Here is a 15,678-nt window from a genome sequence, read left to right as displayed (position 1 = left end):
TATTTTAAGGCCATATTTTCCACCCTTAATATCTATAAATAACTATGACGGCATCTCACTGGTCAATTGATACATTTTGTGTCTATAAACTAACTAAGCTAAACTATACTTGTTCCTATGCTTCCTTATTTACTTTGCTGGCTGTGGGTCTTCTGCCGTATTCCTGTCATGTCAGAAGAAACAGAAAGAGGGGATTTCACCACCTCAGCTCAAAGGCATTCATGTGTTTAACATAGTACATAATACATATTAATTGTTTAATCAGCCTAAACTGCTGGCATCAAAATAAATATTTGTTACTGCTTGCAATGACACACTTCAATGATTTGTGGCGTCTAATTCGCACATACTTGTAGTGATGAGCATGTAAACTGTTCTCTTCTATCAGTCAGGAGCCAATTTACAAATACAAGAAACCAAATATACTTGCTAATTAGGTCAAAAAAAATGAAAATGACAATGTGAGTGTAACAATGATGACAGACCATCTTCATCATCATCAAAATCACTGTATGTCACTTAAATTTAGGGCTGCATATTGTTGACATTTTTTGATACTAGTGTCAACACAATACCTGAATTTTGATACCAAAATTATACTTTTTTATAACAACAAAACCCCTTCTTTATTTAACAAAAGAAGCTTAAGTTCTTAAATGTTAAATGTTGTCTAAACCCAAACAGCCTTAGAAGAACTTTGCCTTAATGACACAGTCAACAACTGGCAAAAACAGGGACTATCTGACTTTGAAAAAAGGATTAGATTTTGAATCCGACCAGCCTTTGGTACTGTTTTTGATACTCTGTGCCATGGACACATTTCAGCTGGTACAAAAAAAGCACTCGGGTTTAATATCTAGTCTTACTTAAACTTAATGTAGCCTTTAGGGAAAAGCACATCAGTGCAGTTTTTTAAGTTTTACAGTAATCACTAAACACGACTTCATCTAGTCTCATATCACAATATCAACAGTAGTTTAACATATTGAGGACACACAGCTCTACTTTGATGTAATTGCAAAAACAGAAAATCTAAAAGGCTTCCATTTGCTTGATATGTGAAAGAAATGCAAATGAAATGTTTGGAACCTGATTATCTCTGAACTGCCAACAAACAGACTTGCATTCCCTAATCCCTCCTTTACCTGCATCAGTAAGTCCTTCATCTTGGTCCCCTGTTGGAGGAGCTGGCTGCTCTGCTCTTTCAGGAGTTTTTGCACAAACTCTGCTGCAGCCTTATTCTTCTGGGTGAGGAGAGAGGCCCAGATAGCCCTGTACAGCACAGTGTTATCTTCGCTGGGCTTTCCACTGGGGTTATCTATCACCCCCACACGCACTCCAGGGCTGGCCTTCTGCTTGCACACACACACACACACACACACACACACACACAAAAAACACAGCAGTGATATAATTTACACAAATATCACACATTCTCATATATCCACAGACCGCAGGTGTCATTGAGGAAGCATGCTGGGAGGAGAGAGCGTTGATTGCTTAAGTGTAACAGCAAAGGTTTCTTCTATTCTGCCTATTCTACCAGTGAGGAAAATGTTTTCCTGACAAATAGAAAACACCTGGTCGCTGTATTACACCTAATTTATCTGTAGTGTATCATCAGAGAGTATTTCATTTTAGTGACATCTGCATCAATGATTCTTGTGAGAGCAGAGAGCAGATTCATTTTCAGAGTTTTTTTGTTTGTCTGTTTGTTTTTGGTCTTACGGGCCTGCTCTGAAACTTCGTATTCAAACCATCTCAATGTGTTTCATCTCTTCTACTGGTGTGTGAGGTAGATTCATTTTCACAGGCAGGCCAATGAAAAAACGTTGAAGTTAGTATTCCTTCTATGAGTCACCACGCGATCATATTAAGCTAGTGAAATACTGTCTATATCAAAAAATGTTGTCATTAATGTCTATATGCTTGATTAATCTGACTACAATAAGATCAATAGTTATGTTTCTAACACATAATAAACAACAGTACACATACTATTCAAACATAACATACACACAAAACTGAGTACACCCCTATAATATCAATATCACTAAAATGTTAAAAACATTTTAAAAACAGACAGATAGACAAAATTGAAAATACAGGCTTCAAAGTGCAGCCTCAATGCAACAAAGCTGAGTCCACCTGTGACCACTGAAATAAAGTCAGTATACCTGTGTCTTCCAATTAAGACTGATTGCCTGAACAAGGTTATAAAAGAACCTGTGAACACCACAACTTTCTCAGTTTTGGCCTGAGTTGTGTGTAATGCAACATGGCGCCACATGGTAAGGAACTGCCTGAACAAATAAGAAACCCGATTGTGAGACTTCATAAAGATGGGAGAGGGTACAAGATCATCAGTAGGCTACTGAACAGAAGTCAAAACACAGTTGCAGCAGTGGTAAGGAGGTACAGGAAGAACCATTGTATCAATAACAGTAGGCACGGTGGCTGTCCTCGAAAAATGACAATTCGATATTGACGCAACCTTGCATTGAAAAACAGACTGGCAAGTGCTTCTTATCGGCACAAGGATTATCTGTGGAAATTGGTGTTTCAGAGACTGCTCAGACAGTGTGAGAGACATTGCATGAAGTCAACCTCTACGGACGATGTCCAAGGAGAAAACCATTGCTCGCAATACAGCAAAAAACTGCCAGATTAAACTTTGCCAAAGACCATGAATAGAAGCCTGATGAATATTGGCGGCACATTCTTTGGTCAGATGAAACCAAAATAAATGTTTGGATCAGATGGGGTCCAGCATGTTTGGCGTGGACCTGGTCAGGACTACCACAGTGACTGCATAGTGCCAACCTTGAAACATGGAGGTGGGAGTGTGTTGATTTGGGGCTGCATGAGTGCAAAAGGTAAAGGTATGAAGGGGAGATGACATTTATAAATGGCACTATGAAAGGAAGTTTGAATGTAAAGATGACTTCTAGTCTCAAGAGGGTTGGCTGGAGAGGAATTTTCCAAAATAACAGTGATCCCAAACACACTGCAAAAATCACATAAGAGTTTTTAAAGGAAAAAGTGAAAACTATGACCTGGCCAAGTCCCCTGACTTGAATCCAATAGAACACCTTTGGAGTATTTTAAAGGGGAAGGTAGAGCAAAAGGCCCCTCCAGCAAAGAGCAGCTGAAAAGAATTATCTTTGAAGAATGGCAACATCTCTGCACAGATCCACAGATTATCCATGCCCAGGAGGATCAAATCTGTCATCAAAAATAAAGGCAGGCATACAAAATATCAAAAAATAAAAGAATGGAGTCTCACTAATGAAGGGTGTTCTGACTTTTGTTGCAGTTCTTTCTTTCATTATAGTTTAATTAGTCACACACTCTGTTTTTCAAGTGAATTGTCTTAATTCATCTTGGGTATTGTCTAAAATCGAATACAATTGTATGAAATGGACAGAATTTGTAATTACATACAATAACATTTTAGTGATATTGACCAGGGGTGTACTCAGTTTTGTTATATACTGTGTATCAATTTGTAAGTTATGCTTTCCAAAGCATTGCTCATAGAAACTAAATGATGGAATGAAAGGATGGGGAGGAGGGAACAGGACAGAACAGATGATACTCACCATATGTTTTAGAGCACTGAGCAACAGTTTTCTTCCTGAGACTCTCTCGAAATCTCCTGCTATCCACATGGTCACAGCACTCATCCCATCCTCATCTAAGATAAAAGACACACAATCTCTTACTCAAAAATACAAACATATAACATGGCATTGCAGTTTAAGCAGCATGTTAAAATACATTCTGACCAGTGTGAGGAAGATGAGGTAGAGCTGATACAACTCAGGGAGCAGCTGGACCAACGGCACCCTAAGGCTGAGTGTCTATATAACATTTTTTTCTGAGCGCCTGCATCTTTTTTCAATCATTCTCAATGAAGACAGAGTGTATGTGGCTGCCTTGAGAAAAAGAGATGCACACAGCACCAGAGCACTTTTTTGTGAGGATTTTTTGTGTGAGTGCTTCTAGTTGAAAATCTCTGAACTTTTCAGAAAGGCGCTGGTGTCGTCACTGTCACTTCTTTTCAGGCAACCAATCATATATTAGATGAGGTAGCAGCACTGACAAAGGAACTGCTGGAGAAAGACGGAACTCCCCTCAGTCTACAGGAGAGACTGACTGCATGATCTTCTCTTCCCACAGACACCCCTCAGAGATAGACTGTCCCCACCCAAATCAACCCTGCACCTGCTCAGCCTCCACATGTTCCTGGGAGCTCACCCCATCTCATTCAGCCAGCTCCAGCCTCCAGCCTCAGCCCTGCAACCAACCCAGGGGTGTATTCCAGAAAGTGGGTTTAGTGGAAACTCTGAGTTTGTTAATCCTGAGATGAGGGAAACTCTGGGTTTTCAGTTCCAGAAAGAGAGGTAACTTAAACTCTTGGCCAGTTACCATGGTAACTAACTCTGTGAGCCTAACCTGCTCACTGGCAAGTTTTCTTCAGCAAACTCTGAGTGTCTCTCCATCTCCTCCCTCTTACAGAGCCACACTGTTTCATTTCCTCATTCATTCAGTCCGTATCAAGCATTTATGAAGTAGTGAAAGTTTACTGTCTGTCCAAATCAAAATCCTTGTTAGATATTAGTTTAGTTACACCAGGACTATCTAAAGTTACCGCTTTTATGTGCATCAGTCATTTCTTTGATCAGTGGTTTTTGCCCTCACATTCAATTTTTAAATAGTATGAATTCATCCTCAGCTCAGAATAAAACCCCTGCATGTCCTTCTGTTAGAACACTCTGAATCTGTGCTCACAAGACTGCTGTCAGGTTGTCAGAGCAGCTCCTGCACTGAAACATTAATTGCACATAAAGTGTAATCTCAGTTTAAATTAAAAAAAAATAGGTATGAAGCTTTAGACACGTAGGTAGGATCAATGAATAATTATCTCTATCACTCATGATGTGATTGGTTGCACTGATGGAGCATCATTCCTTTTATATTGGAGATTATATGTTGATATTTCTGAGTCAGCAGGATCGAGCAGCATCACCGAATGCTGTTGAGCCAAGATACAAATAGATGTCTAAAATTTTACAATCTACTGTATTATTACTGGATCAGATTGTTAGATTACAGTAATGTCTCTATGTCTTCTACCTATATATTTTTTTAAATCTTAAACTATATTTTTCATCTTCAGTTGCTGCCTCCTGTGTTTTGTCCCCCGTCAGATTAAACTGAACAAATATATTTAAAATGTAATGAAGCTACAGTCTGATACACAGCCAGATTCCACTTTATCATCATTAAGGAAATGTGAGTCTGCTAAATGATGAATTAATATACAATACTGAATAAGACTTTATTGTGTTAACTTATTAAAACTTTCTCCTGCTCTGACTCAGGCTCTTTTTTTTTAAAGATAAATGTGCACCGTCCGCAAACACATGCATTAATATCTCTACGTCCGCTGGATTAAAATGGAGGATCTGCCTTTTGTTTACCTGTTGCCATGGTGAATCGTTTCCTATCTGTGGATTAATCAACTTAGAGTTCAGGGTTAGACTCAGAGTCTGTTGAACCTGCTTTCTGGTATGGACCCCAGCACCAGTGGATTCAACTCCACACTCCACTGAGACTACACAGGCACACAGAAGCATAAGGGCTGAAATTATCCTACTCATGGACTCCAACGCGAAGTTGGTGGATGAACAGACATTCTTCCCCAAGACAGAGTAGAGAAAATCTGGTGCCCTCCCCGCAAGCTCTTGACCGTGGCTGAGCTGGGATCACCCAGTCATATTATAATTCACAGGCACTAACAACCTAAAGTCCCAACAGGAGAGATTGGCAGACTCACTCAGAAGATTGATTGAAAAAGCCTCCACTATATTCCCAACCAGCAGGATCATCATCTCCACCCTCCTACAAAGAAAAGACTTCCACCTCCACACCATACACAAGGTGAATGCCAGCCAGTCTTGGGCTTCAGGGACTGTGCCCTGAAGCCCAATGTGTTCCTGGCTTACCACCCGACACTAGACCTGGACTGTCTGTATGACCATATACACCTGTACTCATAAATCTAACCCCTGGGCCACACTGGATGCGTGAGCAGCGCGTGTGCGTTGCAGAACCTCTTGCTTTTTGTTTCAGCACCCATGTTAACAGGTTAGAGCGGCCACACTGCCCGCGTGAGACGCGCGTGTCACGTGAGGCTGCTGCGTCGCTTCATCTAGAGATTCGAGGTCTCGCCTATTTTCTCCACGTGACGCGCGCGGTTCTCAGTAGAAATGGACAGGGGAAACGAGAAAGATAGGGCTGCCAGTGCCAGACGCGCCGCAGCAGACACGCTTCCAGTGTGGACGCTGCAAGCGTGAGAGACGCAGCAGTTCAGCGACACACATGCTGCTCACGCATCCAGTGTGTCCCAGGCGTTAGACATAGTGAAGGAGAAGTCCCACTCATCAATGTCAACAATGTACCCACTGAAAGAGTTAATACTTATAAATATTTAGAGACAGAAACTGATGACCTGATGAAACCATGAAGGTCAAAAAACTGCAACAGCAAATGTTCATACGAGAACTGTACAGTCTTAATGCAACTGTCAAGGCTGTCGTTCAGAGCATCTCGTCCTTTGGTCTGATTTGTGTGTTTGGTAACATGCGCCAAGACCAAGACAGGTTGCAGCGTATGATCAAGATGCCGAGTAGAGTCATTGGGTGTGACCAGATGTCAGCTGCTCAGTTGTGTAAAGACCTCATTCTGAGTAAGGCTGAGCGCATCTTCAGTGACCCTGCTCACTCTATACACAGTGAGATCCAACTAAGTTATAGGGGCAAAGGGAGGATTCTGCAAAGGAAAATAAGAACAAACAGGTTTAGCAAGTCTTATGTTCCTTCAGCAATTACTGTTAAATGAGAGGGACAGTACAAAACATAGGATTTGGTGGTATTTTGGCCAGAGCTATGTGCAATGGTAATCCCTGTGCAACACTTGTATGGTGCAATATATTTTATTATTATTTTATTTTATTTTATTTTATCTTACTAGTTGGCTCTAATACTGATGTAGAGTTAGTTTCGCACAGCCCATGTAGCCCACTGTATATGAAGTATTTATCTGTCTCTACATTAGTATGTGTGTCAGTGTATGCTAGAGCAAGGGTGCTTTGAAATACTCTCTCTCTCTGTGTGTGTGTGCACACGTGGATGTGTGAGTGCGTGTGATAGGGGTATGGAAGAGCAGACTGCATATTTTATATTTATGTGTATATATCTGTTTTTATGACTGCTTTGTGTACTTCTGCACCTTGACCACCCAAATACCCCTATCTGAGATAATAAAGTTTACCTTGACCTTGTTTCAGTGTTTATCTTGTTTTTAAAACAGAACACATTTAAAGATGAAATTATTTCAAATAACATGTTGGAACATTCAAGGCCTTAGATCATCTGCTTTTGAATTAAAAAGCAGAAATCCTGATTTTATTAGAGCGGTAAAAGACCTATATTTGGCTAAAAATGAACAAAAATAACATGTGCAGACCAACAAGTCTACCTGTGTGATATTTACATACGCCCCTCAGAATCCCCCTACTACAATGAAGATGTTTTTTCCGTTCCAGAGGGGGAAATAAACAATTTAAAAATTTCGGGAAACGTGCTAGTCAAAACACAGTTTTGTTACCTAAAAACTAGAATTGGACAGAAAGCTGACAGGGTAAACATCGGAGACAAACACTTAGGCTTACCTGGAGGACACAATCTTAATAAAATTACAAATACAAGTGGTGCCCAGCCTCTACAGCTCTGCCACATGCTGGGTCTGTACATAGTCAATGGTTGGTCACGAGGAGACTCTCTGGGCTGTTACATATTTAGTTCAGCTCTTGGCAGCAATATGGTAGACTATGCCATAACAGATCTGGACCCAAATGAGTCTAAGAGCTTTCAACCCACTCACACCACTATCAGATCACAGTAAGATCACTGTCTATTTGAAGAGGGCACACACTAGATATGAGACCTCTAAACCCAGTAAACTGTACAACACCATACATACATTTAGATGGAAATCAGACAGTATGGAGTGCTACCAAAAGGCATATGAAAATGCCAAAATTCAATTTTCAATCTATTTCTTTCTTTCTAAAATGTTTCCCCTTAATAATGATGATTTGAACTCTGCTGTGGACAAAATAAATGCAATTTTTGATAACTTGGTCATCAAATTTGAAAACCTCTAATGAAAAACCAAAACAAATAAACAATAACAAATGGTTTGACAATGATTGCAAAAATATATGGAAAACTTTAAGAAAGTTATCAAATGAAAAACATAGAGGACCAAATAACCAAAATGTATGCCTTCATCACTATTACACTTTAAAACAATACAAATATACACTAAGAGCAAAGAAATAACAACACAACAGGAACCAGCTCTCTGAAATAAAATCTTTAGAGACAAACCGATTCTGGCAGAATTGCAACACAGCAGACAAAACGCAACAAGATTAATTGGCAATACAAAATGGCAGCATTTGGATGAATTATTTCACTGAATTATAAAGCAATATTATAAAGAACATTAACCAAAACAAAATGCACACCAAGTGGAAAACTTTAGAATTAGTAATTAAAGATAACCAAAACCCTCTCGATGCTTCAGTAACAGAGCAAGAACTGATGGAAAGCATCCAATCCCTAAAAGCTAAAAAGGCCTGTGGAGTCGATGGCATCCTAAATGAAATGATTAAATATTCTGACCATAAATTCAAATTGGCTATCCTCAAACGTTTTAATATAATTAAAGCAGTAGGCACTTTTCCTGACATATGGAATAAGGGTTTAATAACACCAATTTATAAAAATGGACATAAATATAACCCAAATAATTACAATGGAATCTGTGTAAATAGTAATGTGGGAAAAATCCTTTGTAATATTATGAATAAAATACTTATCAGTTTTATCAATAACCAAAATGTTTTGAATAAATGCCAAATTGGATTCTTACCAAATTTTTGCACAACAGACCACATCTATACCCTCCACACCCTAATTGAGTGAGAATTAGACCAAAAGAAAGGACATGCCTGTGCATATTTTATTGATTTCAAGAAGGCCTTCAATTCCATCTGGCATGAGGGCCTTTTCTATAGACTACTTAACAGTAGCACTGGAGGGAAAACATATGATGTAAATAATTGTGCAGTTAAAATAGGAGACAAACAAACAGCATTCTTCTCCAAGGGTCCTGGGGTAAGGCAGAGGGGCAATCTTAGTCTAATCCTCTTCAATTTATAGATGAATGAATTTGCATGTCAATTAGATCAATCCACTGCACCTGGCCTCACCCTGAATGGCACAGAAATTAAAGGTCTATATGCAGGTGACTTGGTGTTGCTGTCACCAACAAAAGGTCTATAACAGCACCTCAACCTCCTGCATAAATTCTGTCAGACCAGGGCCATGACAGTTAACCCAAAGAAAACAAATATTGTGATCTTTCAGAAGCAGCCCAGCAGTAAGGAAAACAAACATAATTTCTATATGGACACCACTAAATTACACCATACAAAGAACTACTCATACCTTGGCCTCAACATAAACTTCACAGGAAGCGTCAACTTGGCTGTGAAAGATCTGAGAGACAAAGCAGGGAGAGCTTTCTATGCATTTAGAAGAAATATTAAATTTGACATTCCAATTAAAATCTGGCTAAACATTTTCCAATTTGTATTAGAACCAATAATTCTCTATGGCAGTGAAATTTGGGGACCAAAATTAAACAATGAATTTGACAAATGGGACAAAACCATCATCTTTGTCCTGTGAGAACGACCTGCATGTCCAGCAAAAGACACCAAACAATGCCTGTAGAGCAGAACTCATATAGCTACCCCCTGATTTTGAAAATGCAAAAAAGATCAACTAAATTTTACAATTACCTAAAAACTACTGACCCTCAGACGTACCATCACACAGCCCTAATCTGCCCAGAGCTAAAGCCAGAGAAGAGTCCCCTAAGCCAGCTGGTCCCGAGGCCAGGTCCAGACAACCTACCATGCCCCCGGACAGCCTCAGGACCACAACACCAACCCAATCACACCAAACCAAATTATCAACCAACAAAAATAAAACTATAACAACTAAACCACAGAGTAAATTGAAATGATATCTGACCCTTAAAAACAGACTTTGCATCAGCAAATTGACTGACCACAGTAAAAAATCCTAAATTAAGAAAAGCTTTGACTATGTACAGACTCAGTGAGCACAGTCTAGCTATAGAAAAGGATTGGCATTGATAGAGTTGGCTGCCAGAGCAGGAGAGACTCCGCTCCCAGTATAACAGACAAGAAGTAGAGTAAGAACAACACTTGCTCACCTCATGCCCCAAATACCAGCCTCTGAAAAATGAACATTTTCCCAATATAATAAAAATACACCCTGAATTTGACAACATAAGAGACATAGAGAAACTCCCATATTTACTTTGGGAAATGCCCAAATGTGAGATGACTGCAGCAAAATCACCTCATGTCATGACCTGAGGACAGCCAGTGGAGGCTGAGAAACACAACTCTGTATTGACTTCTTTTTAATTGTTTAATTTTTAATTTTTTTTTTTTTATGTATATATCAGTCAACCTGGTCGGTAGACCTATAATCTGTCTGGTTTATTAAACCCTGATATACATTATTTGATTTGTAAATTATTTAATGATTACATTTTGCTTTTATAATCTGTTTATATATATTGTTGCTATATGTAATTTTGTTATTATAATTCTGTAAAGACTTAAATCATTTGATAATTTTCAATAATGCTTTGCTCTTAGAACGAATGATACTGATACCCACTGTGTGATGGAGGGTCTAATGTAGGAGCTAAATACACAACCACCCAGACCCTCCACTGTCCTGGTACTGATACATACACACACACACACACACACACACACACACTCAAGCAAATAACACACTTGTTATTTGACACGTTGGCAATATTGTCTTTGTTACATTCATTCCAACAAAGCATACTGAATTGAATTGAATTGAATAGATGGTCAAAAAAAGCCACTGCCCTGCTGTCCCCTGCAGTTTACTGATGTTTATGCTATAAATTCATACTACATGTATATGATGAAAGCATCAGTGGAAAGTAAATGTATTTTTGGGCAAATCACCTCTGACAATGTCAACCTTGATGCTTACGTGGCATTTAGAAAGAGCTGCTAATCCTTTAAAAGGGTCTTCACCCTATTTATACACTGACATGAGAAGTGAGAAGGAAAATGAGCTACAGTCATTTCAGTGAATGTTCGGTTTGTGTGAGGGAGGTGAGAGGGACTGGGACATCTGGCAGAGAACTGAGTATATCAGTGGAGAAATGTGCCACCTGTCATAGTTATATTCCCCCCAGTCAGTCAGTCAATCAGTCGGTCAGAAAAGCAGGCATTCAGCTGGTCAGCTAGTCCACAGTAGGAGGATGGCAATCAGCCTTCACAGCCTCACTGAGACAGCTACACTCAAGACCTAAGCGGTGAAATGTTGGCTCTGACGACCATTTAGGCTGTTGGCCAAAAGCCAGTCAGCAGACCCAGCAATTACCTTGCTGGAGGCACAGCCTGTCTGCCTTAACAAAGGTCAATTTCACACTTTCATAGATCAGCAGAGCAGCGTAGGATTCATTTTGGTTTAGACATTGCTCATTTTACAGAGTTTCAACAAGTTAATGTACAATGGTTGTTCCACTTAAGATGCAAATGCTGGAATAAGTTATTTGTACTGTTGTATGAACTCATTGACACAGAGTCACTGTGGTACTGAGGATGGGAAGGTGTGAATCCATCTAAAAAGGTGTTTATTATTAAAGCAAGGCATGAAATGACAAGTAACGTCTCACCGCTATTTGTAAAGTACTTCATTCTCTTCGCCATCACAGCGGTCTTGTCTCTGGAGTCCAAGTATGAAAACATTGTTGTGTCTTCCCAATCATCTACAACTGAAAAGCAAGAAAGAAACAAGTTTTACAAAGTGGCAGGCATAAAGACAATGACTTGATATTGAACAGTTTAACATGAGTTTCACAAGTCACCTGGATTGGTAGTGAAATCGAGGTACTTTCGGTCCGCGCTTAGAATAAGAGGGTTCATCCTGGGAACCACATTGGCCTGCTCCATTAGATAGTCCACCACATCTGTCCCCTCAGTCAACTGACCCTGTAGATGAGGGACAAGAGGGACATCACTGAGTACATCAATCCATGAGGAGATACTGGATCTTTGCTATGCCCTATATGTGAACAAATGACCATGATGTGAAGTGTAAACACCTTAAAATTTTATACAAATTGAATCTAAAACTTCATAGTAAATAGCTTTGAATGATATTGGGGACTTCCTTCACTTATCAAAGAACATCAATGTTAATCACCAACTCATATCTAGCATATAGTAACCCCAGGCTAGTATGTGAAATATTACTTGTATGCACACTACAAGCATGAACAAATTGCCATTAGTTCATCAAATTAAAATATATTAATCTAAATGTTCTACTCCATGGCACAAAAAAGGAAACTTCCATGGGAAGGTTGAATATAAAGAACTTTCCATATAGTCATGTTATACCATAAAAACAGCTCTCTGGAAGGTGGTGGTGGTGTCCATTATGTGCTGCAGGATGATGGTCTCCAGCTCCTCTGGATCCATCTCATCTGGGCTCAGAGGGACTCCATTAAATAAAGCCAGAGGTAGCGCACCCAGGCCGCTCTTTTTGTAGAAGAGTGCGCCGTCCTGGAGCATACAAAAATTGACTTAATCCTTGGCTGTTTCTCTTTATTTATTTATTAAATTGTTACTTCCAATTAACACAAAAATAGAAAGAACTATTTAATTTTCTTACCTTTCTTTTATCATCATACTCGGATTCTACACCTAGAATCCTTTCAGCATTGGCTTTAGGGAATTTTCTCTTCAGGTAAGCAGAGATTGTATCAACAGACAGCGTCTCCCCTACATCTACTTTGTTGTACAGCTGCAAGAGAGGGGCAAGTCAGATCAGATTTGACCATCACTGTCTTCAAATCCCTAGTACTGTCAATAATTTCCAACTCTATTTCAAAGAGCTGATACCACAGGCAAAATCCCACTGACTCATCCAGTCCAATAATGTCTCAAACAGTGGGATAGCACAAGACACAATAAAACAACTGACTTCTGAGGCACAAAGAGATATGAGATGGCGAGGACTGTGCTTTAGTCATTCTTCAAGAAGTGCCCGCTAAAACAACAGAGATTTATACTGGATATGTGATATACTTACTGAGACCATGGACATCAGAGCCTGAGATACATCGTACTCGTCTGCAATGTAATTCAGCAGTCGGTAAAATGCAACCCCCGCATCTGAGAAGCCATCAATCTCATCTTTGGTGTTGACAACAAACACAAATCCAATTCTATAGAAAATGGGCAAAAAACAAGTATTCAATTTGCAGGTGAAATGAGAATCACTACCTGGTAAAGATTATAAATGCCAAAAGTGGATGATATAAACAGCTGTAGAAGTGTGAGAAATAACTGCACCAACCTCAGGGGGATCTTATGCTTGTAGAAAAGCTCTGCTAGTTTCACCAGCTCAACACTTTCCTCCTGCACTGGATCAAGGAACAGCACCTAACAACAAAGGTGTCATTATCAAACCTGAGTCAAGAAGCATTTACAAACACATTGTCTGACTTAGATTTTTGATAAAGTAAAGAAGATAAAACAAGAGTCCCAGTCAGTTTCAAATCAAAGGCATATTAAGTATTCAAAATGCATTCTGTATTCTCCTTTTTGGGAGTTAGTCTGACTGTACTTACTGAAATGTTGTGACAGGAAACACTGCACAATTTGGCTAAAACTAAAAGAGTCAAAAGCATCCAAAGGGTTTCATACGGTTTGGTTTCATGCATTTCTCTATAAAGAGTTCACTTCAGATCTCCTCTCACAGCTCTCTTTACTAACATGCAGCTCATCACAACAGTTAATCTCACATCCAAAATGCACTAATGTTATTAAAACTCTTCATCAACACCTCAGAATCAACTCTTACAACATTTTTTAACCTTCTTTTATTCAGGGAAGTTTCTTTCTGAAAGCAAGCCTCTCTTTTGCAGGAATGCCCTCATCACATTCATTCACACAGTTACAAAACCACAGTCTGAACTGCCGGCCACTGAGCAGCTGTACTGGAGCAGCTGGGCACATCAGGAGTGGTTATGATTTCCCCACCCAGATTTATCCTGCTGGTCTGAGAACTGAACCTACAACCTTCTGGTCACTAGCTTGGTTCTCTAACTTTTAGGCCACCACTGCCCCAATATGTATATATCAATATTCTCTATCACTGTTGAAGTAGCTTTTTTTTATCAAGAATCTATTACAATAAAAAATGGCTCCTCTTTACTGCATGGATTGTCTTTCAGCATAATATGTTGCAGATATTATTCAGAAATGCTACAATATGCCTTATTTTCTTATATTCCAGTGATACAAAACAAAAGTGTATATATTCGCTATACATACATGTATATGATAGCTACAGATACAGATATAAAGCAGTGCTAGTCAACCCTGTCTTCTGCATTTGGCCACGAGTTCTCATCCACATCACACCTTATGTCCTCTCCTCCAATACACCTGAGAAAGAATCATTTCACAGCCTGATGCATCCCTGCCAATCTTCTGCAGATATGTTCAGGCATCCAGCATTCATTACATCCAGGAGAGACATTTGATCATGTAAGTAAGTAAAGCTTTATTTATATAGCACACACTATTACAAAAGTGATTCACACACAAACATGAAAAATATAAATGAATAAACAAAGTAAAATAAATGACACAGCACATTGAGAAAGAGACCAAACTAAAATGAACAAAACATACGACAGGGATGGTGATCTATAAAAAGGCTTGCCTATAAAGGTGGATTTTTAGAAGCCGATTAAAACAGTCTAAAGATTAAGCAAATCTGATAGATTGGAGAAGATGATTCCAGAGGGTTAGGGCTAAAACTTCAAAGGCACGGTCACCTTTTGTCTTGCAGTTGGAGCGATCGATGGATAAAAAGCCGAGATTTGAGGAACGGAGTGATCGAGATGTGGAATAAGGAAAGAGGAGATCAGAAATGTAACTGGGGGCAAGGTCATGCGGGGCCTTATATCAGTAGGATTTTGTAGTTTATGCTAAATTTTACAGGAAGCCAATGGAGGGATACAAGAACTCGGGTAACATGGGACCTACAGCCAGTTCTAGTTGATAGCCTGGCAGCTGCATTTTGAACTAACTGTAGATAATTCAGAGCAGCTTGACTGAGGCATGTGTAGAGGGACTTACAATGATGTAGACAGGAGAAAATGAAAGAGTGAATTAATAGTCTGAGATCCGTAAAAGACAAGATATACCTGATTTTTGTGATAATTCTTATAATTCTTATTAGTCATATGCTGGTCAAAGATGATACCAAGATGTCTGTCATTTTGGGGACTCACCAGGTTGAAGAAATTGCGTCGGATCTGCCGAATGACTCCAGGAAAGGTGGCTCTCAGGAGCTCCTGTACGCCTGTTGGCCAGCTGTGGTACATCAGGTCATTCTCAATGTCATTTATCCACTAGAAAGCACATGAAAATAT

General features: G+C 39.4%; 1 protein-coding gene across 2 annotated transcripts in view; it reads right to left on the bottom strand.

Moving 5' to 3' along the window:
• Positions 1 to 15,678, bottom strand: part of uggt2 (UDP-glucose glycoprotein glucosyltransferase 2) — a 45,914-nt gene that overhangs the window by 18,890 nt on the left and 11,346 nt on the right. For both annotated transcript variants that reach the window (XM_042426283.1, XM_042426282.1), the window contains exons 14-22: positions 15,538 to 15,657; positions 13,590 to 13,675; positions 13,323 to 13,458; positions 12,903 to 13,034; positions 12,629 to 12,793; positions 12,094 to 12,217; positions 11,902 to 12,000; positions 3,603 to 3,697; positions 1,146 to 1,352 (exon numbers count right to left, since the gene is read on the bottom strand). In XM_042426283.1, coding sequence (XP_042282217.1) covers positions 1,146 to 1,352; positions 3,603 to 3,697; positions 11,902 to 12,000; positions 12,094 to 12,217; positions 12,629 to 12,793; positions 12,903 to 13,034; positions 13,323 to 13,458; positions 13,590 to 13,675; positions 15,538 to 15,657 — 1,164 coding nt within the window. The remainder of the gene's footprint in view (positions 1 to 1,145; positions 1,353 to 3,602; positions 3,698 to 11,901; positions 12,001 to 12,093; positions 12,218 to 12,628; positions 12,794 to 12,902; positions 13,035 to 13,322; positions 13,459 to 13,589; positions 13,676 to 15,537; positions 15,658 to 15,678) is intronic.

Source organism: Thunnus maccoyii, chromosome 11 (assembly GCF_910596095.1).
Source record: "Thunnus maccoyii chromosome 11, fThuMac1.1, whole genome shotgun sequence".
NCBI classification, from domain to species: Eukaryota; Metazoa; Chordata; class Actinopteri; order Scombriformes; family Scombridae; genus Thunnus; species Thunnus maccoyii.
This window is presented reverse-complemented; position numbering and strand designations above follow the sequence as displayed.